A 25,546-nucleotide genomic window follows, 5' to 3' on the forward strand; every position below is an offset into this window, starting at 1 on the left:
AAGGAAATGCATGTCTGTGGGGTTTGTTAAATGTTCTCTTACAGTGCAATACGCATGGCTGACAGTTGCCTGGATCCTTTATGCGGTTAGATATTTTATATAAATATATAAAATTATATTCATTGTTCATTTTATATTTTTCTCTTTTCAGATACATGTTATTAAACCCGTTTTACCAAAGCTGAATTTCCTCTTTGATTCAGCAGTTTTGGAAAATAAAGGTGAGAGATCTATTTCCCCAGCCTGGTTTTGTTTCCTTCTATGCACTTTATATTTTTGAGACTAAGTTGTACGCCAGATAACAAATTACTTTTAGAATATTGATATGAAAGAGTAGATTAGTTGACTGTATACTAGATATAAATAAGTGGGGATATATGTGTAGTACAGTTAAGTACATAAGACATTTTTTGTTCTTCTCTTTAAAGTGTTATAGAAAGGTTCTTAGGCATTTTATGTAAAGATTTGGATTGAATCCCTGGAGCCATCAATAAGAAAAATAATATAGCAGTATTAGCCAAAATGAAAATAGTCTTTAGACGATGTTGATACCTTTTTATCGGACCAACCATGTGAAGTTGAGACCTCCTGAGGGCCTGAAATGCTTATATAACGTTTCGATCTCTTTTGTGTTGGTCAAATAAAAGTTTTCAGGTTCGGCTCCATGGAAACAAATACACCCAAAACAACATGGATGTTTTTTTCGGGAGAGCTGTTCCATCTTCAATACTTAGGAAATAAAAGTTTTAAAATGTGTATGAATGACCAAACTTGTTTTATAAATGTTTGTATCAGAGCAGTACCGTATACCACATCTATATGTGTTATCTGGAGGGTTACTGTTGAAGAAATAATTCAATTGCATATGTTTTTAATGTCATTTTACATTCATTTTTTTCTTTTGTCAAATTCGATTTTAGATGCGTGGTTCTTTCACCCTTCCTGGCATCTGTGTATTTATAAAAGAATGTTTGAAAGTGAAAACAAAACCCTGGCGAAGGAAGGCATCCTGCACTTCTTTGAAATATACTGTGACAAATCTCTTCCAGGATCAACAGTCTATTCAGAGGTATAGTAGATATGTTTGTTTTTTTATTGTATGTAACCTTAAGCTGTAGTAACATATTGTGATGTTCTGTATTTAAAAAAAAAAAATACCGCTTTGGTTATTATTATTATTGTTTTATATAGCGCCATCAAATTCTGTAGCGCTGTACAATGGGTAGACAGGACATAACAAGTAGTATGTAACATAACAAATTGACTTAGAGACAACAGGTGAGGAGGGCTCGGCTCAAACGAGTTTACAATCTGGTTAACGGGTATGTTGGATTTTGTGTGTCAATAAGAGCCTATTTTAAATATTCCCTACTTTTCAATATTAAAATAACACATTAAAGGTGCACTCCTGCCATCATTCAAATAACTGTGTGTTCCTTGTGTATATCATTTTTTTCCTTTCAAAACCTTAAATGTCAAATAAAATAAGGTTTAATTTCCATGACAGGGTGCTTTTTCAGTTAGTTGCATTTATTTATCTTGTTTCCTTTCCTAAGTTGAAATCTTATTGTTTCATAAATGAGGAATTTTTTTATATTTAAACTATATTTATACTTTTTTATGTTTTAGTTTATCATAGGACCACTTATGGATGCAATGTCAGAAAGTGCCATTTATGGCAGGTAAGTATCAATGGGGTTTCATGAACAAAAGAGTAGCGTCTTTTTTATTTAAAATATGGCACTGTCCTTATTGCAGTCTAATTCCAATTACTGGCAGAAAAACAAAGTTTAGACAGATATAGTTCTCCTCAATGTATAATTATTAATGTAGGAGTGCAGTTACAATTAAAATGTGTGTTTCTTGGGATTCAATAAAGAATTAAATTAGCCAAAAAGATCAAGGGATTTATTAAGTTGCTGCTGTTAAATGAATGAGACTTAAGAAAGAGGTTAAACATATAGAACGCTAGTGTTAGCTAGTGTTATAGAAAAATACTAGAGGAATGTGCCCAGAATTAAATGTGGTTTACGTATAGTTTCATGTGTATGGTTGTAATCTTTGGGGAGATATATATATATATATATATATATATATATATATATATATATATATATATATATATATATATATATATATATAGATAGATAGATAGATAGATAGATAGATATCACATTTTTGTAACCATGTCCTTCGTAGTGCATGTTCAAGGACACCATCCATTTAAACTTTCTTTAATTAAGTTTGTGTATTCAATAGATCTGCAGGCCAGCCAAGTGATTCCTGTCCTCTCCTGGGAGCTAAGTTTGAGACATTTTTGGGTGATTTTGTGTCCTCGCTTCCTGAAGAAACCAGAGGTAATGCTTGACTGTATTATGTAGCATCTGTTTATAGCTGCTGTTCCACAACTGCCATGGCCAAAAAATATGGATGGGGTGGTTACAAGGAGCATGATCGCCCAGCAAGGAGGTCTGCCCCTTGTTTTACCAGAGAAGGTACTGCCGACCTAACAGACCTTGGCAAGGTATTCTGCAGCATGCTTGCTTTACTGGACTCTTTTCTAGCGTCCTCACCCTCGCCTTACTGGGGTGGTCTTCATGCTCATCTCGCAGTATAAAAGAGTTACGATAGAGTGTTTTAATATGTTCGAGATTAGCCAGAATAAAAAAAGTTTTGAAATTGAGATATTGTAGCATTATATAGTTATGTGTTAAACTGTTTAATGACTTCTTGTACAACAAATAAACATACACCCTGTTGTGTTGTTTAGGAGGCTTCCTGTTGAAACTTATCAAGAAAATGACCAGCAGAAACTGGTGTGCTGTTCCCGTGTTGTTTATTTCGAAAGCGTTGTCAGCTCTCGCTCCTTGTAAAGCCTGGGGTGTAGAAGGTCTGCTCCCTCTCAGGTGAGGCAGTAACCACGTCATTGTAACGTATTTACTTTACTTCCAGTTTCAGCATAATATAACTTCTGTTCTCATAGTTGCCACCTGTACACTGATGTGTTTTTAACTAGATGTCTGCACAGTTCCTAAAGCTCTCTAATACAGAACTATCTTTACTGCTGCCAACACAAATGCTTCATGGCTTCCTTACCCATCACTATACTAACACCTGCCGGTCTCGTCACTGGCTGCCCGACTTTTACTGACAGTTCTCTAACCCCTTAATCACAATTGCCGGTTCTGGCACGACACGGAAAAACAAGTCGTTTACGATCTACGTTCGCTTTCTGCACCCAAACGGCGTTGCTGTAATGCCTCAACCTCGAGGCATTCAGCAACGCCACGATCGGCACCAGGGGCCATCTCTGGCCCCTCCCCGGGGCGTCAACAACCGCCATACATTGTATGGCGGCGGACGCCCGTTTTAAAAGCGTTTAGGAGGCGATCAACGATCACCTCCTAAACTTAAATGGTGTCGCTGGAATGCCTCGATCAGGAGGCATCCAGCGACACCAAACACTTACCTCTAGATGGACTGTGACCGCTCCAGAGAGCGGTCACAGCCGTAGCTGCCGGTGATCTTCGCCATCAGCAAGATGGTGTCGGCCCGGGAAAAAAAAATAATGAAGATGAAAAAGTTCGCTAGACGGTCTCCAGACCCTCTAGAGAACTCTGGCTCCACTTGCAGGTTGAATACAGGTACTGCATTCAACCATGCAAGTCAATGGAGCCCAGCTTTCTAATCACAGTGTGATTAGTAAAAATAAATTAAAATTAATAATAATTAGAAAAAAATAGTAAAAAAAAACAGTAAAATGTAAAAATAATTTCCCACTGATGTCACTATCAGGGGAACCTTCAAGTTGAAAAAAAAATTTTATTTTTTTTTTAAAAAAGGCAAAAAAAATAAAATATATATATAAAAAATATATTTTTGTGAGCAAGTCCTAAAATTAGCACATTAGCTTAAAACAATTCTCGCATGGAAAGAGTTAAAATATTGGCATATTAAATGCCCATGGGGTGCCTACTTTAAAAAAATGTATGATTTGATGGGGTAAATTGAATTGGCCGGGTTCAACAATGTCCCAATTAACACGGGGGGAAGGATGGCCACACATCTAATTTCCAATTAGAAAAATGCACACGTACCAAATGTGGCCTTTTAGTTCCCCCCAAAAATGACAAACCCATGCATGTGGGGTATCACTGTAGTCAGGAGATGTTGCTGAACACATATAGGGGTGTCGTGTGACAGCGGCATATACCAGGAGCTGTAAATTCATAGGTGTGTGGGGGAAAAATACACACAAAAGAATACTAGTGCAAACTTTGAAAAAATTCTGGTGGTAAAATGTGTGCATGCAAAGAGTTAAAATACCCTGGGGTGTCTAGTTTTCAAAAATATATGGTTTTGTTGGGCATACTGAAATGGCCCGGCTCAAAGATGTACCAAATAGGGCATGGGCAGTGGATCCCCATATGCCAAAGTTCAACATTGAAAAATGCGCATGTCCCAAATGTGGCCCTTTTGCCCCCAAACAGCCAGGCAAAATCATTCATGTGAGGTATCGCTGTACTCGAGATGTTGCCAAACACATATTGGAGTGTTTTGTGATAGTGACATATACGAGAACCTTTTTAATTCATACCTGAAGTAAAATGTGTGTGAAAAAACAAATCCAAAAAAAATGACTACCATAAAGTTTGACAAAGACTGGTGGTAGATATGGTGCATGGAAAGCGTTAAAATACTAGCATTTGAAATACCCTGGTGTGTCTAGTGTTCAAAAATATATGGCTTTATTGGGCACACTGAAATGGCCCGGCTCAAAGATGTACCAAATAGGGCATGGGTAGTTGATTGCCAAGCGCCAAAGTTCAACATTGAAAATGCGCATGCCCCAAATGTGACCCTTTTGCCCCCAAACAGCCAGGCAAAATCATTCATGTGAGGTATTGCTGTACTCAGGAGATGTTGCTAAACACATATTGGGGTGTTTTATGATACTGACATATACCAGAACCTGTTTATTCATACTTGAAGTAAAATGTGTGTGAAAAAACAAATGCAAAAAAAATGACTACCATAAAGTTTGACAAAGGCTGATGGTAGAATTAGTGCTTGGAAAGGGTTAAAATACTAGCATTTGGAATACCCTGGGCTGTCTAGTTTTCAAAAATATATGACTTGAATGGGGTAAATTGCATTGGCCGGCTTCAAATATACCCGAAATGGCACATGGGGGGAAGAATTACCAGATTTGGAAAAAATGGCTTTGAAATAGCAAGACGCTACCTGTACTTATTGCCCCATAATGTGTAGAAAAAAGCAAAAAAACATAAAAACATTGGGTATTTCTAAACTCAGGACAAATAGTAGAATCTATTTAGCAGGTTTTTTCATTACCTTTTATAGATAAATAAAAGATTTTTCAACTAAAAGTTAGAAACAGTCATTTTTTTTCTAAATTTTTCACCATATTTTATACTTTTTTTTAATAGTAAATAATATGATACAATCAAAACAATGTCATCTAAAGAAAGCCCTTCTTGTCCTGAAAAAAAAACAATATATAATGTGTGTGGGTTCAGTAAACGGGAAAGAAGAAAATTACAGCTAAACACGAGCAGCGCAGAAATGTTAAAACGGCCATTGTCACGAAGGGTACAAAAAGTAAAATCAGCCTTTGTCACGAAGGGGTTAAAGAAATTCCCCTACCTACATCTCCTCAATAACTTTAAATTTAGGATTTTTCCTTATGAAACATTTCCAGTTTTTAATGTGAAACACTTGGTTGGTTTCAGGGAAGTGCTACAATGTACTATGACTACGCATCAGATTCTGCTTCGTGGAGCTGCCCAGTGCTTTCTTCTTCAAGCTGTTATGAAATTAACACATGTAGTGAGTATTTATATTACTGTTCTTTGCAACTTGTATCAAAGGCTTTTGCACAGATTTATCCTATTATTATTTAATTCACTTACACAATTTACATATTGTATTTCCCGGGGAGAAAGTGCTTTCTTCATATGTGATGTTTATATGTCTAGCCTATCTTTTAAGAAAATGTTTTCCTAATGTATTCATACTATGATCAGAATGTCTGACTACTGTATTTATTGTACCTTCACCTTATTAAAGTATATAGTCATCTGTAATACATCTGTTCATGTTATCTAAACCATATACACACCCCTCATACGATAGAACTGGCGTTATTGGATACATTATGTTTTGAATGCTAACTTTACTAAAAAAAATTTCCTTCTAGGAAAAAGTGTCTTTTTCCGATATTTCAAGTTTTCTAATGTTCTTTAGACCAGAGGAATCACTGCATAGAGGAAGTAAGCTTTGGAAGGAGGTATGAGTTCAGTGACATGGACATTCTATACACTACATATATGTATAAATATTGTAATTTATGCCCTTTTTTTTTCTTTATCATAGTTGTGTATTTGGCTTCATAACAATGACGACTCTTTCAGAAGAAGTGCTGAACTTGAATGTTTTAATGCTCTTGGGAAATCATCGTTAACGCTTTATACACAATCTTTAGTTCAAGACTATCTTAAAGTGCCAGCATTAACGGGTAACGTTAAAGATACATGTTTGTGCAACCAGCTTAAAGGAGCAATTTTTTTATAGGGCCTAATAAATGTAAACCTTCATTCCAGAATACAAAAAAAAATACAAAGAACAGTGCCACCAAATTTGCTCCATTTTAAAATTGTACCATTACCGTACAAATTTACTCTTGGATATGAATATATGTAATACTGTATAAATAGTCGTGTTTTTTTACATATATATAGAAGATAAGAAACACATGTCAGATGGGTTCGAATCCAGACTCGTTGCCACTATGGTCCTTTTGGCTGCTGACGTGGAGATCTTGAAGAACTCAGAGGTGTAAGTACAGAGATAAAATATGTATATTTTTGGCAAGTATTATGTATAATATGCAGGTACTGACAAATATTCCTGGGAACATCAGTCTAATTGATTACTAATTATTTTATTGCCCATTGGTTATCACCATAAGTTTTACTACACTTTTTTGGTGGGTGATTATTTAAGTACCACCAATATTATATATCATGGAATGTACTTTTGCCATAGCTCCGTCATCTGTGCTTGATATTCAGCTGTTACAACTATGCCATTTTTGAAGCTAGATCCGGCTCTTTATTTCTTATTAGAGGCCTGGAAAAGTGTCCATCCCGTCTTAAAAAAAAATAAATCAATGCCTTACTTGTCTTATCTCCAAAACTTCAGATGGCATCTCTTCATGCAAGAGAAATCCCGCTGATGTTGGCCACACATAATATATAGTTACATCAGTAAATCATCAAGCTACGCAACATGTACCTTCTGCATCTTTTTATATTTTCTCTTTTGTGCAGTCACAAGTCTGCAGCAACACCGACTGAAGTAAAGTGTTTTTTGGATCCTCTTCTGGAGACATTGTCAAAGCTCAGCACTAATGCATACATGCCTACGCTAAAAAGTGATAGGAGTTTACAGCTGCTTTTACAACTGCTTCAAACCTGCTCATCAAACTCCTTAGAGTCAGGTTTGTTGTTTGTTCAGTAATTCATGGTATTCAAGTGTATAACCCAATAAGATCCCAATGATATTTTGTGACTTACAAACGTACTCAAGCAAAAGTGTCCAGACACCACATATGATCACTCATCCAGCTCCACGACACACATTTTTGTTATCCCCATTAGCCTGCTGCTTTGGCAGCCTTACAATGCTGGAGCTGGAGTTTGCGGCACCCCTTGTTGGAAAAGAATGGGCGGCAGCATTAAATTTAGCCATTGCCTTGTCCATTGGTGACCACCATTATTGTTCTGTTTCCAGTAATATCGGGCAACTTGATTTAGTCCAGTTATGGACAAATCATGAAGGAAAATGGGGCCTAGTGGCAAACCTTGAGGTACTCAATTTATTATACTTGTCCCTTTGGAAAATGTGCCATTATAGAATGTTCTGTATGCTATCCAAAGCCAGTTTTGGATACTTAGAAAGTTTCCTATCATTTATAAATTCATTTGTATTCCAGCATCTTATTCTGCCCTGCATCAAAGGCTTTTGCAAAATCTGAATGGATTATCTCCATATTTTTGTTTATTTTTTCATAGTATAAAGAAAGAAGGAAATGTAAAATGAGTGTGTAAAAACATATATTCCAGAAACAATATAGATGCATCCTAATACTCCCTCATAGTCTTTTAAGTCATATCATTCCTGTGTGACTACAAATTTCAGTTTCTCCATTTGTCAATCAGTTAAGTTTCTTAGATTTTATAGCATGACTTATTGTCTTGCATAAACACTTTGTCACCATCGCTGCTTTTATAGCTTGTGAATTTTGTTCAGCAGTCAGCAATAACAAAATGGACAAGAATTATCAGGCAAACAGGATATTAAGACACCTTTGCCCGTGAAGTACACCTCGAAGTGGGTTTTTAATACATATCTTGCTTATTTTAATCTTGTGTTTTATATGGGCTTATTTAGTGAATGGAACGATGAGATCTCAAATTTGTGTTAAAGATTGTTGTTATTTTTGTCAAACTTGTTCATATAGCACCATCATACTACACAGTGCTCTGTGTTTTTATTGAAGAGCACCAGGCAGATGAGTGTCCCTTGGTTGAATAAGTGTTTTCTAGGATTGTACAATAAAAGCAGTTTTTTTAACATCAAACATTGTTTGCAGATGGTCTTCTGGTATTTCTGTGGGATTCAGTAATGACTGCAGCAACAAGCACCATGGAATTTATCCTGCGGAGGTTAAGTGGAGAGCTGAATACCGTAAGTAATGGGATTCTTGAAAACGTAACTGAATGAAATACATGTTACCATTCTTTGCTTGAAGAATGAGTTGGTTTCCTAATAGACTGTGTCCTATAGAATAGAATTGTTTGACCCAAAATAGACTATGTGTTGCCATAATATACAATGTACAATTGCAGCTTGTGGCCCTGGAGAGATGTCTATATATCGTGTATAGGGATGTTGTACCGGAGTATGTGACTAAACACGAGAGCCTTGTCACCTCTGGGAGGCGCTATTGTGAAATAATCCAAAGCAGAAAAATAATACATGACTAATGTTAATAAATGTTAAAAAGGTGCGCAAGGGATAAATTCCCAAATCCATTATTATGTCTTCATAACCACATTGTGTTTAGGAAAATAAATTAACCAATTATCAAAAATAAAAAAACGGGATATATCTAGAAGCTAATACTAAACGAAGACAGCGACTTTAAATGTTGAAGCTTAATTGCTACTCTTATACAGTCATTTCAGGCAAAGAACATTTGCTACAGTATATAAATAATAATAAAAAAAAAAAAAAAAAAATATATATATATATATATATATGTATATATATATATATAATCAAATTAGTTTGTTTTTTTTCTGTACGTAGTGTGGAAAACCCCAGAAATTTACACAAAATACAGAAAATTCAGTGAGGTTTCTTTAATGAATTGTGAATGAAACTTGTAATGAAACATATCCTTTCACCATTTTAACACATCTGTATGTAAGGGTTTTGGACACCTTTCCACAAAATTAGACCATTTAAGCTACACGTTTAATAGTAAATCCACTCTTTATTATTTAATGCACCCAGACCTATGATATGCTGTTTTTTTTCCTCTAGGACAGAAAGGGCTTTCTCCATACAATATATGTATTTGGCATATGATTTAGTGTGAAATTTAGTAATAAGTGGACAAAAGTAAAAACTTTTCCTTACTTTTTTCCCCTGTGATAAACTACTGGGATAGTTCCCAAACTTGAAATGTTCACTTTTCTGCACTGATTCCTTATTTGCAGCAATTAAATAGTCCACTTGTTCAAAATACCCCGACAAAGCTATATGTTTCTGAATCACAGACAACCTGGACTATTTCTTTAGGTACCCTACCAAATTCTGTACAAACTTTAATGTGCTTTTTCCCCCTCCACAAAAAACAAGTGTCTTGCACAGGGAATGTGCAACTCCAGGAAAATAACACAAAATGTATTACAGTTTCTAAGTAAATGGCACTAGTCATAGTCGTATACGGTGATCAGAACAGTGGAACCCTTTCTCCCTGCCTCCCAATCAGTGTATCACCGTGTTTATGAATGTTGGCTTTGCCATGGGACTGCTTTGATAGAAACAGATAATTTGATGGCATTAGCCATCAAGTCTGCCCATTTTTTCTGCTCACTTACATTGGTCTACTGCTATCCACAATCAAGTCTGTGTGGAACATCAAGAGGTTAAATATGCAATATGTAGCACAGATCCTATTGAGTTGTTCTTGCAAAAATGGCCCATTTAACTGCAAAATGTCCCTTGAAACCCAGTGATTTAACTATAGGTGATGCTGGGCCATCAGGATATGTGTGTCTATTTTGCACATTTGAAACGTGAAATATATAATAGTCCAGTACTTTGTAGGTAAGGGCTTCTCTGTGCTGTCAAGATGTGTGCAATCACCAGTACAGACCTGTCCAAGATTCGCTCCTTTGCTGTCTGGACACCACCCGATGTTGCAGAGCGCCTGGATATGACATGCTATGCCAGAGCCTTTTCACAAGTGGCAATCCGTTTTGGAGAGGTCTGTACTGGCAGCTGCACAGACTTCTCAACCGCTGTTGTGTTGTGGCAGGTACAACTGGATTGGGGAGTGGATTAATATTATTATATTGTTATTTTTATTAACATAAAAAATGTTACATGTAATTCCTTTCCTTCCCTAGATTCCAGATTTACAGCGTTGTGATTTATATCTTGCTGTATTCTCTGAGTTTGTATGTTTGTCCTCGAGACTTGGTTGGAAAAGAGGTCCTTCAATATGGAGCTTTTCTTTTTCATTGATGAAAAACTCATTGCAAGTTCTGCAACAATACAATGACGAGCAAGTATGTTTTGTATTCAGCAATGTACATTTTCACTGGCAACATATTATGTAAAGTAGATGGTTTCGTAATTCTTTTTTTAATGAGATAACCAAAGGTCTTATACCCAACTTTCTTATAGAAATGACTATACATACAATATCAGCCATGTTAACAGCATACAGAATAATCTTTACATGCAGAGTATGCAGTTATCTGTAGTTACTGTAGTGTAAGTGTACTGCTGATTAACATGGCGGTAGGGACCCGCCAAAAAACTTGCGGGCGGTCTTTCTGGGGTTGCGGGCTGGCGCGGGCGGTCAGGCACTGTACCTGCTGGTCCCGGTAATCCCGCGCAGTCCTGCAAGGATGTCTTCTCGCTGCTCCATTACAGTGTCTCCTATCTTGCTCCGCCCATGAACAAGGCGGGGTCTTGTGATGTGACGTCACTTCCTGTGACTCCGCCTTGTTCCTGGGCGGAGCAAGAGAAGAGACGCTTTGAGGGAACAACTCGAGGGCAGCCTTGTGGGACTGCGTGGGAAATCAAGTAAGGAGGCGGGCGTGATTGGCCACAAATGTGGCGGGAGCGGGCGGGATTGGCCACAAATGTGCTGGGAGTGGAACACCCACATTCGCGGAGCGGGATTCAAAACAGCGGGAGCTGGCGGGAGAGGGATTAAAAAAGCAGTCCCGCGCAGGGCTCTACATGGCAGGACTGTATACTTTACAGGGCACATCTATAAAGCAGCGCTGTTAAGTTGCTTATATGGAATATGGCTCGGCATTTCCTTTTAATGGTCCGAAGCTATAATATTGATAAGACAATGTGATGCAGCTTGAGATCCGGTATAAAATGGGATGCATTATGGAAGCGTGATTTTCTGTGAGTTGAGTCTGTGTGAGACATTATTCTAAGCATAAAGCAAAGGTTGCATTTATTCAATTATTACAGAACTGGCAAAATAGGTTGACCCAGATTACTTTTTATTTCCCACTAGAACCCAAAGGTTGCTGATCAAATACAAAAAGTAGTCAGTATGGCCACCATGGCTTCAGTGTGTGGTGCGGTTTCCTCAGTGGCTGAACGCACGGTTGAGACGCATGAGTTTGTCAGTGTTCTCCGTAATTACTTTTCGTCTGTTCAGCTGAATAAGACGCTTACAAAACCTCATATTACTGATGAAAGGTATGTGAAGAAATGGAAAAAAGCCTGTACTTTAAATGCAACTGAATATTTTGAATTCAGAGCTGCTGCTCAAAGCAGTTTTTTCTAGGCAATGTTGATCGGTTGTGGGGTTAACATTTGGGGTTAAGTGTAAAAAGTAGCTCTGGTGCAAAGTTTGAAAGTTATCTTATTGTAACAGCCAATGAAATGATCCATTCTATTTGTGATAAACCCTTTTTTTTCTCTTAAATCTTTGCACTTTTTTAATGCAAACTTGAAAAAAAATAAAAATACAACAAAAAAAATAAATACTCCCGCTTGAGTGAATAAACACTCATCAGTTCTTCTCTAAAGTTTATTTTTGTAAGGTTAAAGGGTTTGCACACACACATCAGATAACATTTTTTACATGAATACCCTTTTACTGCACCATTAATGTAGATGCAGTTGATGAGAAATATTGATTCAACTGAAGGTCACTTATAATGTATTTATGAAGAATAAATATAGGAGAATGTGAAACTGGGTATTTACGTGCAAAGTTAAAAATTTTTACTACGAAGTGTTTAATGTTTTTAACAAAATATGGCCCAAATTCTTTTTGCAGTTTTTTAGAAGAAGGTAATTCTCAAGGATGGGGAAAGATTGTCGCTCGCTATCTACACGACCAATGGCTCTGCATGTACTTTGTTCTTAAAAAAGATAACCTACTGAGCCTTGAAACTGTAAATCAAGCTCAGCACAACCGTAATGTTCAGACAACAACTCTACAGGTGGCACTTGATGCTCTCTCCGTTATTCCTTCTCATCAGGCCCTTCCAGTTTTTAAGTGCCTAAAGCTCCTTCTACCAAAGGTAAGGGTTATAGGTATATCTAGAGAGTGTTGCTAGAAAAAAGCTAAATGGGGTGAATTAAATCTGGGTTAAGGCATTTACGTTGTGGTATAAAGGAGAGGCTAAGGGGGAAGCCATATTAGATTCTAAGACTGACCATACAAATACATTTTGCTTTGATTATTCATGTACGTACGTCTGGATTATCTATAGTTCATGACTAGCTTTATGTGCAACAATCGTTGTTTTTAAAAATGTATAACATTACACTATAGACCATGTGCAACTCTTCTAGTGACATTTTTTGTACATGAGGAACTGGAGAGTTGGATTCTCCAACATCCGGAAGTTCCCAGCTTCAAGGGATTTTAGGCAGTTTCGTTAAACAAGAGTGTAAACGATAAAACAAATAAAATACAAAATGCAATTGTTACGTACACAATGATCATGTTAGGAATCAGGAATGCCTCATTCATTTATTTTTTTTTATCTCAGGTTATTCATTCTTCAGAATCATTGTGCGTGGAGTCTATTCATCTAGCTTGGAAAATTGTTTCCTCTTTGTGCGGTTCACAGTTGGCATTCTGGCCACATTTAAATGCATTCGTTGAGCTTGTGTTCAGTGAAGAGGTCCTTTCATATGCTGCTTCCACCAAGAGTGAAGTGTTTGTCCAGATTAAAAAGGTACACGTGACATATTTTTCTAGAGAAAAACTGATTACTGTTTGAGGTTACTTAGCAGTGTCCTTGGTTTTGAAAGAAAAGCAAATCATGTCCTTTTAAAACATCAAATGGATCAGAAATACAGTGTAGACATTGTTTCTGTTTTAAGTGACTATTGTAGCTGGAAACAGCTAATTTCTAATGGGATATCTTCATTGGCGTACAGAGGCCCTTTATCAGCAACAATCACTCCTGTGTTCCAATGGAATATTGTGTTTGCCAATCAAAGTTTAAATTCAGAAGGCTAATTGATCATTAGAAAAGCCTTTTGCAATTATCTTACAGCTAGAAATCTCCTCATTTTCTGTGAACCCCAGCTAAATGACCCCAAACTCTTGAATGGTAGTGTGTGTATCACTTTCTTTCCCCCTTATTGTAATAGCTCTACTGAATGAGCTGGTGCTGTGTAAATGTAACTTCACGCTGCTATATATATACACATCATGCTAACACTTCATGAAAAACAGCAAAGCACTCGTTTTTAACAGCTGTTACTAGAAAAACATGGCTTTAGTGCTCCTTTAAGAACTGATGAATTACACGGATATATACTAGTGCAATCATTAGAAGCAATACCATCATTTCTCTCTGTATTTTTTCTTTCTCTTCCAAGATCATACAGCAAATAATCGATCTGTCCAGCACGAAGATGGGAGTCTATTATGTCTTTGTATCTCATTGCTGTCAGACATGGATAGAGAACTCTGTTATTAAGGACAGCGCGTTACACTATGCCAAACATTACATGGAAATTCTTCTAGAAGCATGCACATATGGAACAGTGTTCAGACGTGATCAGAGGTATTACATCAATGTCACATCTCCTATTAAAAGTAAAATTTTATGAATATCCGATCTAAGATGAACTGTTACATAAGTTAAATATTCTTTGAGTACATCAGGTCTGTCACCTAGTATCCTTGTTGCACATGGACACAATCGGTGACAAATAGGAGTATCAGGAGAGTTGTGGTTTTAGCTCCTAGTCTTCAGTATGCATTATGAAGGTCCAACCCTAGTGAGCATTGACTGCAGGACGAGATTAGCAGGCCCTCTATAATGCATACATAAATCGGTGAGATTTGTTCTCCTTACCCAGCTCAGTCCTTCTTACAGGAGAAGCCTGCCAGAATGGATAATGAGCCTATTACTGTGGTGAATCGTGGCAGTAAGGGGACCTTCACTTGTGCTTTTGGTACTCAGACTTTGCCTGTGAAAAATGTCTGCGGGCCACAAGCAATTATGGTTTAGTAAGATAGAGAAGCAGTGACATCAGGTAGAATGAATAAGTTGTATTCAGCACATGCATTCACTTGAACAGTAAGGGAGAATGCACGATAGATCACAAGTTAAATTGTGTTACATGGTGTACAGTAACTTGGTTTACTAGCAGCAGCTACTGCTCACAATAGAAGTTTGACATGTTATTTTCTGCCGTCCTTTACAGGTTGATTCAGGATACACATGCGTTTATTGAGAGTCTGGGAGAGGATTGTGCTGCAAATGTTGCCGTGAAGAGGTTAGTCTGTTTGTTTAGTTTCAATGCAAACCCATAAATTTTTTTTCTCTCTTCACAACCTCATTAGTTAATGCAATTTGCATGTGTGTGTATGTACTATATGTATATAGTTTTGTTTGTGTATGTTTAATATATACCGTATTTGCATGATTATAGGCCTCGCTCCCCCCCACTTTAAAGACAAAGTGGGGGCGGTGCGGCCTATAATTGAGGTTTAGTGCAAGGATGTGCAATTCATATCGCCCGGCGCTTGGGACATGCAGTTCCGGGCTACGGCGGGTGCTTTTCTTTTTCATTTAGCCCTGCTGAGGGTAAGCAGCAGGGTTGGGATCCAGATCCCCCGCAGCACTGCTGTGGACCTGGATCCTCCTCTCCGGCAGCCGGTGGACGTCTGCGCGATGCGTGTAGACAACCTCCACTGCCGGCACTTCCGGGGGTGGGGCTTCTAAAATGGAGCACCGGCTTGACATAACCCTCCAGTGCTCCACCGTAGAAGCCCCGGTGAAAGTGCCGGCAGCAGAGGTTGCGTGCAGACGTCCGGCCGGCCCTGCTAGACACCAGGGAGTCTGGGGGTGCATTGGTAAGTCGGGGGGGGGGGCATAAAGCATATCATGGGGGCAAAGTGCCATATTGTGTGGGGGAGTGGTATATCAGAGGAGCAGAGGGGAATATCTATGTATTTATGTATTTTTTTTCTTTAAAATGGCACCAAACTTTAAGGGGCCAGCCTATAATCGAGCCGATACGCTCTATATATATTTGTGTGTGTTTTTTTATGTGTATAGTACAATTTTGTGTGTTCTTACAATCTCTGCCTGTTCACTGATGAGTCTTAGCAGTCAACAACGTTGTGTATGTGTATGCATGCATTTGCCGGAGTCTCCCTTTTGTAGCTACATTCAGCAATAAACCCTGAAGCAGCTGCCATTCAGGTAGTACAAAATGAATTCATAAAGAAGCGCCATAAAAGACATGTTGAACTTCTGGGTTTTTTAATTTTATATTTATTATTATTATTATTACTCAGGAAGAGCAGCTCTGTGAAATAGGTATAAGAATAGTGACAGTTTTACTATTACCGGAATGGTTTATGACAAGTCTTTCGAAATCAATTCAGTTGCGGCTTTGTGTATATACCTTTTTTATCTTTTTGCAGTATAAACAGAGATGAGCATTACGTAAGGACTGCTGCCCTGAGATTTCTCTGTTTGTTAGATGGATCCAATTCTCTACATAAGGCATTTCTTGAAGACTTTATTGTTCGTTTACTGGATAAGGTATAAAACCTACTTTATTCGTATACCAAATTGACAGAATTTATATATTTTTATTCCTCCCCTTTTGTTTGAGGGGGAGTTTCATGAAAACAAAATATAACCATTAAATAAAAAATCTAATCTCTCTCACCCCCTCTTCCCCTGTTATAAAATAGTTCCAGTTTTGGCATAATGTTTTCAGGTAGCTGCATAGTTGCCATTTGTACGTGTTCTAGCTCTGTTATCCGTAGCCCAATCTTCTAGACAAGCACCCAGACTCCTCATTCTTTATGGCAGAAAATAAAATGACTCAGTAGCCCAACTGTACGCTCTGAAAACCTATGGAGGAACGGACCTTCATTAGTATTGTCATACAACATCAGCACAGTGTGGTGTTTGAGAAGAAAAAGTCACCCAAAATATCACGACAGACAACAATGGCAGCCTCCAAGTCTGCAATTAAAGGAAGTTTAGAACAATATGAACTGAACAAGGTTCCTCACTGGGAGTTTAGGTTTTATTCCAATGAAGTTTTAGAGGGGCATTGTTCTACCATGTTTTATATGGAAAATGATTAGTCACATACTGTACTGAAAGTACAAAAGCCAATAATAGCTGCAGAGACTCTGACTATAATAATAGAAAAGTGTGGCTGCTAGCATTGTGTGTATGGAAGAAGGTCACCATCCCAAAGACTGTGGCACCATAAAAATGTTAACGTCGTAGAATGCACCAAACATCAAATGTATGACCACATGCACAACTCAGTAAGCAGTATGATATTACAGCGTTGTGTTTTATTTGTTTTAGGATGTACTTGTGTCCAAATCAAAAACTAGATACTATGGGAATTCTTTGCAGCATCGAGTGAAAAATCGTCTGTGGCAGACTATTCTGATTCTTATTCCTAAACTTGATCAGGTAATTATGCTTTTTTTTTATCATCTCCAAATAAATCCTAAATTCAGAGAGTAAATTGGAATACATGATGTCCCTTTTTATTTTCAAAGGTAATATACAGCTTTTAGTGATAATGTATAGCCCCTGTTACCTTCCATGTTCAGAGGTCAGCGCTGTTTTTACTATAGGTTTCCACTGTTGTCTGCTTGTATAGGGTGCCACTGGGTCTGTACATTAAATGAATAGTTTTCATGTTATTGACTTCACAACAAATTATGAAGAGCTTGGCTGGTCCTGTGTAATGTATAGTCAAATTGTGAAGGCTCTTGAAACATTGAATTGTGTGTAAAGCTCAGATTCTCTTGCTGGACAAAGTTACTAGTGATGACCCTTCATAATGAATAGTGGAGTGAGAGTTAGAACACAACTCTTCAGCAACCTTTTTCTGACAACTTACTTGATCAATATATCCCACTGAGTTCAATGCTGAACAACAGAAATGGGACTGTCAGTGTTTAATTATTACTCATGCATCCTAATTCAAGACTATCAGCAGTGTTTTTTTGTCCCTATCATCATATATTTGGCCGTTACTTCAATTATTGGTTGGTTAAATAATCTTTAATTGTACTTAACATTATCTTGGTTTTTTTTCTTTTTTTTTTTTTTTTTTTTTACATAAAGCATGACTTACGTAAAGAAAAAATAAATAAATGAATATAATATATATATATTTTTATTTGGCATAATAAGTAAAACCCCTTGACAATATATTTTATAGTTTTATTGTTTTTTATATATATACCGTATTTACTCGATTACAAGACGACCCTGATTATAAGACGACCCCCTAATATCTGAATATTAATTTAGGAAAAAAAGCCTGAATATAAGACTACCCTATAGGAAAAAAGTTTTACTAGTAAATATTAATTCATGTAAACATTTTTTTAATATTTAATAAAAGCTATGATTGAGAAAAATATATATTTTTGTTTTTATTTCCTTTTATTTGCCAACCTGCCCCCAGGCTTGCCACTCTGCCCCCAGAAATGCCTTATACCCCCCAATATGTCACTTTGCCTCCTGAAATGCCTTATACCCCCTATATGCCACTCTGCCTCCAGAAATGCCTTATCATAGCATATCATGGGGCAGAGTGGCATATAGTGGGTATAAGGCATTTCTGGAGGCAGAGTGGCATATGGGGGGCTAAAAGGCATTTCTGGAGGCAGAGTGGCATAAAGTGCTTCTGGCTCCCTGGTGTCTAGTGGGGACAGTGGGTGGAAGCCGGCGTTGGTTCCGGCGGTGCTTCTATGACTGAACACCAGAAGGTCATGTGACACCGGTGCTCCGTCATAGAAGCCTCGGCGGAAGTCCCAGCAGTAGCAGGGGGTTGTCTGTGTCCATCGAGCGGACGTTCACCTGCTGCCAGAGAAGAGAATTCCCTGCAGCGCTGCGGGGAATTCTCTCTGGGCTCGTAGACAACCTCCACTGTGCTTTCGCCGGCGCTCGGTGATAGAAGACCTGGTGGTAGTGCCCGCAGCAGCCAGGAGGATCCAGGTCCCCTGCAGCGCTGCAGGGGATCTGGATCTTAGTCTTGTAGTCAGACCTTGTCTTATAACCTTGTCTTATAATCGAGCAAATACGGTACTTTTCCTCCCTTTTGAAAGTGGCCGAGACGAGAAGGTAGGTTTATATTCCAATTTATGTCTCTAAGCTCTTTATCGTAATACAAAACATTAAAATAACCAGTTTTGTGCCCTATAATTTTTTCTATGTTGAATAATACATGTTTCCAATGTTTTTTTCTGCATTTAATAGGACTTTGTATCTGGAATCATAGAAAGGATTTTCCAAGCTGGATTCAGCAATAATCAAGCTTCTGTGAAATATTTAATAGAATGGGCTTTAATTTTAATACTTCATACATACCCCAATTTCCTGCAGCAATTCTGGGACTGCTTTTGTTGTGTAAGTTTTCAACATATGTATGTTATATAACTGGCTTTTTTTCTTTAAATATACGTTTTTGGTGCACTGAAACAATGTGTCATATTACTCCAACTAAACACAAATGTATTAAAGGTACCTTGCACAAACAAGGGCACATCAGGTGGGAAAGGGAGGATAAAAAACAGAACATAAAATAGCAGGAATAGATATACAAGTAGTAGGCAGAAAAAAAACCTACAAGGGGAAAATTGAAGGCAAAAAAGGCAAATATAGCTTCTGGACTGGACATACATTGAACCAATGTCAATAAAATTCTTCCATGAGGAAGGAATTGAATAAAAACCACTGGGGAAATCATGAGGCGGTGGCTTGTTGGGCATCCTCTTAGACTATGTGTCTGTTACAAATATGCACATTTACATGTGTTCGCACATACTGAACACTTCTACATATACACAATCACATACACACAGATTTACGTATACACACACACACCTGCCTTGGCTAAGGATGGGACTAATGCCTGATGATCCAGGTGCCAATGACAATCCTGTCCTGCTTCTCCTTTGCAATCCTTGCATACTGCCTGTTTCTAAGCCCTAGCATGTGTTGATGTATGCTGGTGCTCAGACTGAGCGAGCCATTGCGGAGAGTGCTTTCCTAGTGGCCGCGCTCATCTCTATTGGTCAGTCTCTCAGTGCATTTACTGTGCGCTGAGGGACTTATCAATGTAGTGAGGCACTGGCACAGCAGTATGCTTGTACTGGGGTGATTGCCCCCTGGACCAGTCCCCCCCTGAGCACAAAGAATGATGTGAACGGATCGTGAGCCACAGCCCTCCAGCAACTGAGCGACCAGATTCATGATAACTTTTACTTTTTCTTACAGAGTGAAGAACAACTTAAAACTAGCATCTGTACATTTCTGTCTGTGTTGCCTCATTTTGATGTGATTCTTGAAAAAGTATCAGAAAAGGTATGAACTATTTTTTTTTTTTTTTTAAATTGTGCATAAATTCAGAGCTTGTCCATTTGTGACTCTGTCAGTACACTGTACAAAATAAGGGCATATGATGGCTTTAAATTTCTGTGGTGTTGCTTTTGCTTAACCTCTTCATTTTGCTTGCAGGAGATGTATTCTGTTGAATACATCTCCTTATATGTGATATTCTTACCTCCAGTCAGCTCCTTTACAGTGGAAGCTCTCTCCTGCCTCTGATTGGCTGCTTTAATCAGCCAGTTAGTGGCAAGAAATCTTGCACCATGGAGGTGGAGAACAGCTGTAGCAACAAGGCTGCAACTTCTAGGCCAAGTAAGTGGTTTTCCATTTTGAAGAATCCATATTAAATTATTCACAGAGCATTCTTCTTTAATGGTGATGTCAGGGACAGTCCTTTCAAAGCTGGGGAGTGTTGGCACATGTTTGCTTGGGAGCCAAGTGCTCCCCATCTAATCTTTTAGCACATATGCCAATTAGAGCTTACCTTGTCTGGGAGCTTGGTTTACTTCGGTTCACACGTGGTGCAAACTGCAGTGCTTTCATGGTGGGGCCACATCGCGCTATGTGACTTAGTCAAGCACTATCCTACCAGAGCAGGTCTACTCTGCCCCTGACTTGAAGAGATCCGCGGTTCTGCTGTTCAGAGCCCCCTAGAAGGAGATTGCAGAAGAGTTTAGTTTTTTTAGCTTCCTCACTTCACTATGCTTTATGACAGGGAAACCAGTCAACTCCAGCAAGAAGGTCTGAGCTGGCCCTGCATGATACGTAGGTAATATGTTTTATTCATTAAAGCAAGAGTTTGCAGGGGAGTTAGAGTTTCAGCTCCTCTGTATTAAGTAGGAAGAATGGACACTGGCAAGGTTCCCCAGTAAGATTCGCTCAGTTAGGCCTTTATTACTAATAATATACGGAGGAGGAGGCCAAAAAGATCTTACTGATTTACTTACACATTTTACACAGGTTGTACCTTCATAATGTACAGTGAATGAGTTGTATCCACGGCTGTACCTTTAGTGAATAGATCCCAATATGAGGGACATGTCACTGATTGACTAAGCACCTGGTATGTGGTAAAAACGAATTAAAAATGAAGATGTCGATTTTGTTCTAGTTGCCAAGTTTGAAGAAGGCTCTAGTGACTGTTCTCCAGTGGTGCTTTAGTCACAACTTCAGTGTTCGGCTGTATGCATTAATTGCTCTGAAGAAGCTTTGGTCTCTGTGCAAACAACAGTATTCACAAGAATTTGAGACACTATCATCAATTATTGAATCCAGTCTTCATCAACTAGAAAATCTTCAAGGTGGTGGGTGAGTACTTTTATTGCAGTTTACTAAAGAAAAAACAGTCTAGAGAGAAGCTGTATGCTAGATAGCAATGACATAAACCGAACCGGTTCCCAAGAACGACAAGTGTGTGGATATCAAAATCATTGTACGCTAGGAGTCCCTATCTTCTCGCTTATTGTGAAGAAGGTCATTTAGAGATTAAAGGGACACTTCAGCTATCATATGCACATAATAGCTGAGTTATTAGCTATTATATAATCTGAAGCTTTGCCTCTAGTTACGTTTATGCAGATTATAAAATGGCTTTTATGTGTAAAGATTTTGTATCATAGTAAGGGTTCCAGACAACTACAGCCAACTTTCTTGATCGCTAGACAAAACCATTTAGTGTGTTGTTGCTGGGTTGTACTTTGAGTCTGATGCTGCAGGTGTTGTGAACGGCTTTAAGAAATCCAAAGCATGTCACCTGCCAGCAGTGTGAAATCTTAAGCTGTTTGGCAAGAAATGCTGAATTTTTCCTCTTTGATCCAAGGACGTCTCCATCTTCCTGGACCAGTCTAAGTCTAAATCACATATTGTGACCATTTACGGTGTATAGCAGGAGTTTGTTGACTTGGAATGTTTCCTTCTTTGAGACTAGTACTGGAATGTAGACATGTTCCTGTGTCTAAACCGTAGAGTTGGACGTAAATATGAAACTACAGAAAGCTGCTTCACCTTTTCTCGAAGGTGCACAAAGACTCTGATGCTCCTCTAGGTCCTGAAAAATGCCTCTTGAAACATGTCTTGGATGTCTTTTAACCCGTTGTCGACAATTGGCGTGCCTCCTCTCCGATAAGGGTTTTTTCAGAGCAAATGCTCTGAAAAATACCCTTCGTCTTACAATCCGATCTCAAATAGAGGTCTGATAATAACACTAAGATCCAGATCACCTGCAGCGCTGCAGGTGACCCGGATCATCCTCTCCGACAGCCGGTGGGCGTCTCCCCGATGTGCGCAGACATCCTCCGCTACTGTCCTCTACTTCCGCCGGGGCTTCTATGATGCAGCACTAGTGCTCCACCATAGAAGCCCCGGCTGGAAGTACCGGCAGCAGCAGAGGACAACCTCCGCTGCTGCCGGCACTTCTGACATGTAATTAGAAAGCGATCACAGATTTCCAAAAACTGCAGCAAAGGCCCGTCTGATCGCATTAAAAGAAGATTAGGAGGCATCAACAAGACATTCGGCGACACCGAAAACTAACCCGAGGACGCACAATGACCGGTCAGGAGAGCAGTCACAAGCACAATAGCATGATATTTTGGCTCTGATGGCAGCGCTCATTAAAAAAATAAAATAAACAGGTTCCCAAGAGGGTCTTTCCAGACCTTCCTGAGAACCCTGGCCCCTACAGGTTGAATACAAGTACTGCATTCAACCATGCAAGTCAAGAGAGCTCGGCTTACTAATCACAATGTAGTTAGTAAATAAAATAAGAAGAAAATAGTTAAACAATAAATAAAAATGTGGTAACCCGTAAAAGTAATTCTCCAGTGATGTAAACTGGGTGGTTCCCCTGATGGTGACAACAAAATGTAAAAAAGTTCAAACATATACCGTATTTGCCCGATTATAGCCCCCCCCCACACTTTGTCTTTAAAGTGGGGGTGCGGCCTATAATCAGGGTTTAGCGCAGGGGTGTGCAATTCGTATGGCCCAACGCCCGTGACATGCAGTTCCGGGCACCGGGGAGGTGTTTTTTTCTTTTTCGCTTTGCTGTGGGCAAGTAGCAGGGTTAGGATCCAGATTCCCCGCAGCGGCGCAGGGGAATTGGTCCCTCCTCTCCGGCTGCCGGTGGACGTCTGCACGATGCAGACAACCGCCGCTGTTGCCGGCACTTCCGTCGGGGCGTCTATGATGGAGCACCGGTGTTACATGACCATCCTCCGCTGTTGCCAGCACTTTCGCTGGGGCTTCTATGACAGCGTAAGAGCCCCGGCAGAAGTGGCGTGTAGCAGCAGAGGTTGTCTACGCGCATCGCGCAGATGTCCACTGGCTGCCCCCACTAGACATCAGGGAGTCTGGCGGGGGGGCACACCTTCCAAATGTAGCCATTTATCCCCCCAAAAAGTGGTACCACTGTACTTGGCAGATATTGCTGAACACATATTAGGTTGTTTGGCTGTGAAGGGGCTGGAAACTCATACCTGAATGTCTAATATATTGGTCATGGGCCTGATTTCATGTTCAACTGCCTTTGTCTTCTTGTATTTTAAGGAATGCAAGGAAAAATTGGTTACGAATTCAGGAACATTTCTTTTTTTCTACGTTTCATCCTTTGGAGGACTACAGTATAGAGGTATGACTAAATTGATAGTTAAGAAGAATGCTTTTAACATTTTGTGAATGCAGGTTTCAAGTTACTGTGTGGAAATTACTCCTGCATGTTTGTACTGTTTTGTACCTCCCTTACAAAAAAATTACTGCAGTTTTACTGCATTTGTACTTCACTGTACTGCAGTTTTACTGCACTTTTTTTTTTTATACTGCAAACCTACAGTTGTACTTCAATGTACTGCAGCTTTATTGCATTTGTACTTCCGTACAAAAATAACTGCAGTACAGTGAAGTACAAATGCAGTAAATGTGCAGTAATACTGCAGTAAAAGTGCAGTATTGCAGTTTTTTCATGTCCAAAAAACTGCAGTATTACTTCAGAAAAACTGCAGTAATTTTTTCGTAAGGACTCTGTCTGTTAGGGGTCTTGTGGGAGCCCTTGAACAGCTATTATAGATACTTGAAGCATATTATTGCCCTTAAAGGCTACGTAGATGTTCGGAATATCTTTTGAACGTGTGTCTTACTTTTGAATTTAATTAAATTATTAAGATTATCAGGTAAATCAGTATTAAATGTATTGTTAAACCTCTGTATATCATAGGTTTCAGTAAGTTCAGATGTAGGGCTGCAACAACTAATCGATAACAATGGATAATGAAAATCGTTGCCAACGAATTAAATTATCGATTTGTTGAATCAATTTTATCAAATGTAAGATAAGGGTTTTTTCAGAGCAAATGCTCTGAAAAATACCCTTCGTCTTATTATCAGACCTCTATTTGAGATCGGATTGTAACACTAAGATCCAGATCCCCTGCAGCGCTGCAGGTGCCCGGATCCTCCTCTCCGACAGCCGGCGGGCGTCTCGCCGATGTGCGCAGACATCCTCCGCTACTGTCCTCTACTTCCGCCGGGGCTTCTATGATGCAGCACCAGTGCTCCACCATAGAAGCCCCGGCTGGAAGTACCAGCAGCAGCAGAGGACAACCTCCGCTGCTGCCGGCACTTCTGCTGGGGCTTCTGTGATGGAGCCCCAGCGTCACATGACCTTCTGGTGGTCAGTCATTGAAGCTCCAGCGAAACTGCCAGCCAGCAGCAGAGGTTTGTCTACGCACATCGTGCAGACGCTTACTGGCTGCCTCTACTAAACACCAAAGAGCCTGGAGCACTGGTGGAGTAAGTACATTTATTTTTTTAGCCAATTAATCGAAAAAATTATTGGCCAGCTAATCAATTATGAAAATAATCGTTAGTTGCAGCCCTATTCAGATGCTTCTGTCTACTAGGGATGCTCAGGCACCATCTGTTCCTAGATTAGATTTAATGTTAGTAAGGCTTAACATAGCCTGTATTAACCCTTGAAAGCACAGATTTTACTTTTACCAGGATGGTAATTTGCCACTGGTCGGTACAACTTTACATTCCTAAGAGTATGTGGTATACTAAACTGGTAGTTTCTAGGAGTTTTCAGTGGGTTTTCACTGTGTTGTTAAGGGCTAAACACAATGATGTTCTTTAAATCTGTGAGATGACGTTCAACAGATCCTCCCTCATTAACTATGCATTATGCAGAGCAAACAGAGCAGTCCAGGACACACTCACTTGAGTGGGCCCTTCATAATGCAGTACACAACTTGGAGTGGAAGTATTCACTGAGAACATCACTATACACTTCTAAACAAGTCTTGCCAACACCCTTCATTCCCTTTTCTGTACGTAAAAAC

At 39.0% G+C, this 25,546-nt stretch overlaps 1 protein-coding gene across 1 annotated transcript in view; it reads left to right on the forward strand.

Moving 5' to 3' along the window:
• LOC149283392 (tRNA (guanosine(18)-2'-O)-methyltransferase TARBP1-like) overlaps positions 1-25,546 on the forward strand; it is a 39,305-nt gene that overhangs the window by 7,823 nt on the left and 5,936 nt on the right. Inside the window, exons 4-26 of the mRNA XM_089497622.1 lie at positions 152-221; positions 921-1,069; positions 1,630-1,682; positions 2,260-2,357; positions 2,771-2,906; positions 5,754-5,850; positions 6,221-6,310; positions 6,397-6,538; positions 6,762-6,858; positions 7,353-7,522; positions 8,678-8,772; positions 10,448-10,582; positions 11,861-12,048; positions 12,635-12,881; positions 13,356-13,544; positions 14,197-14,384; positions 15,031-15,102; positions 16,259-16,379; positions 17,169-17,279; positions 19,083-19,232; positions 20,103-20,189; positions 21,325-21,521; positions 23,760-23,841. Coding sequence (XP_089353748.1) covers positions 152-221; positions 921-1,069; positions 1,630-1,682; positions 2,260-2,357; positions 2,771-2,906; positions 5,754-5,850; positions 6,221-6,310; positions 6,397-6,538; positions 6,762-6,858; positions 7,353-7,522; positions 8,678-8,772; positions 10,448-10,582; positions 11,861-12,048; positions 12,635-12,881; positions 13,356-13,544; positions 14,197-14,384; positions 15,031-15,102; positions 16,259-16,379; positions 17,169-17,279; positions 19,083-19,232; positions 20,103-20,189; positions 21,325-21,521; positions 23,760-23,841 — 2,964 coding nt within the window. The remainder of the gene's footprint in view (positions 1-151; positions 222-920; positions 1,070-1,629; positions 1,683-2,259; positions 2,358-2,770; positions 2,907-5,753; positions 5,851-6,220; positions 6,311-6,396; positions 6,539-6,761; positions 6,859-7,352; positions 7,523-8,677; positions 8,773-10,447; positions 10,583-11,860; positions 12,049-12,634; positions 12,882-13,355; positions 13,545-14,196; positions 14,385-15,030; positions 15,103-16,258; positions 16,380-17,168; positions 17,280-19,082; positions 19,233-20,102; positions 20,190-21,324; positions 21,522-23,759; positions 23,842-25,546) is intronic.

Source organism: Sceloporus occidentalis, unplaced genomic scaffold (genome assembly GCF_023333645.1).
Source record: "Sceloporus occidentalis isolate IW3139 unplaced genomic scaffold, rSceOcc1.0.p SCAF_105, whole genome shotgun sequence".
In the NCBI taxonomy this organism is placed as follows: Eukaryota; Metazoa; Chordata; class Lepidosauria; order Squamata; family Phrynosomatidae; genus Sceloporus; species Sceloporus occidentalis.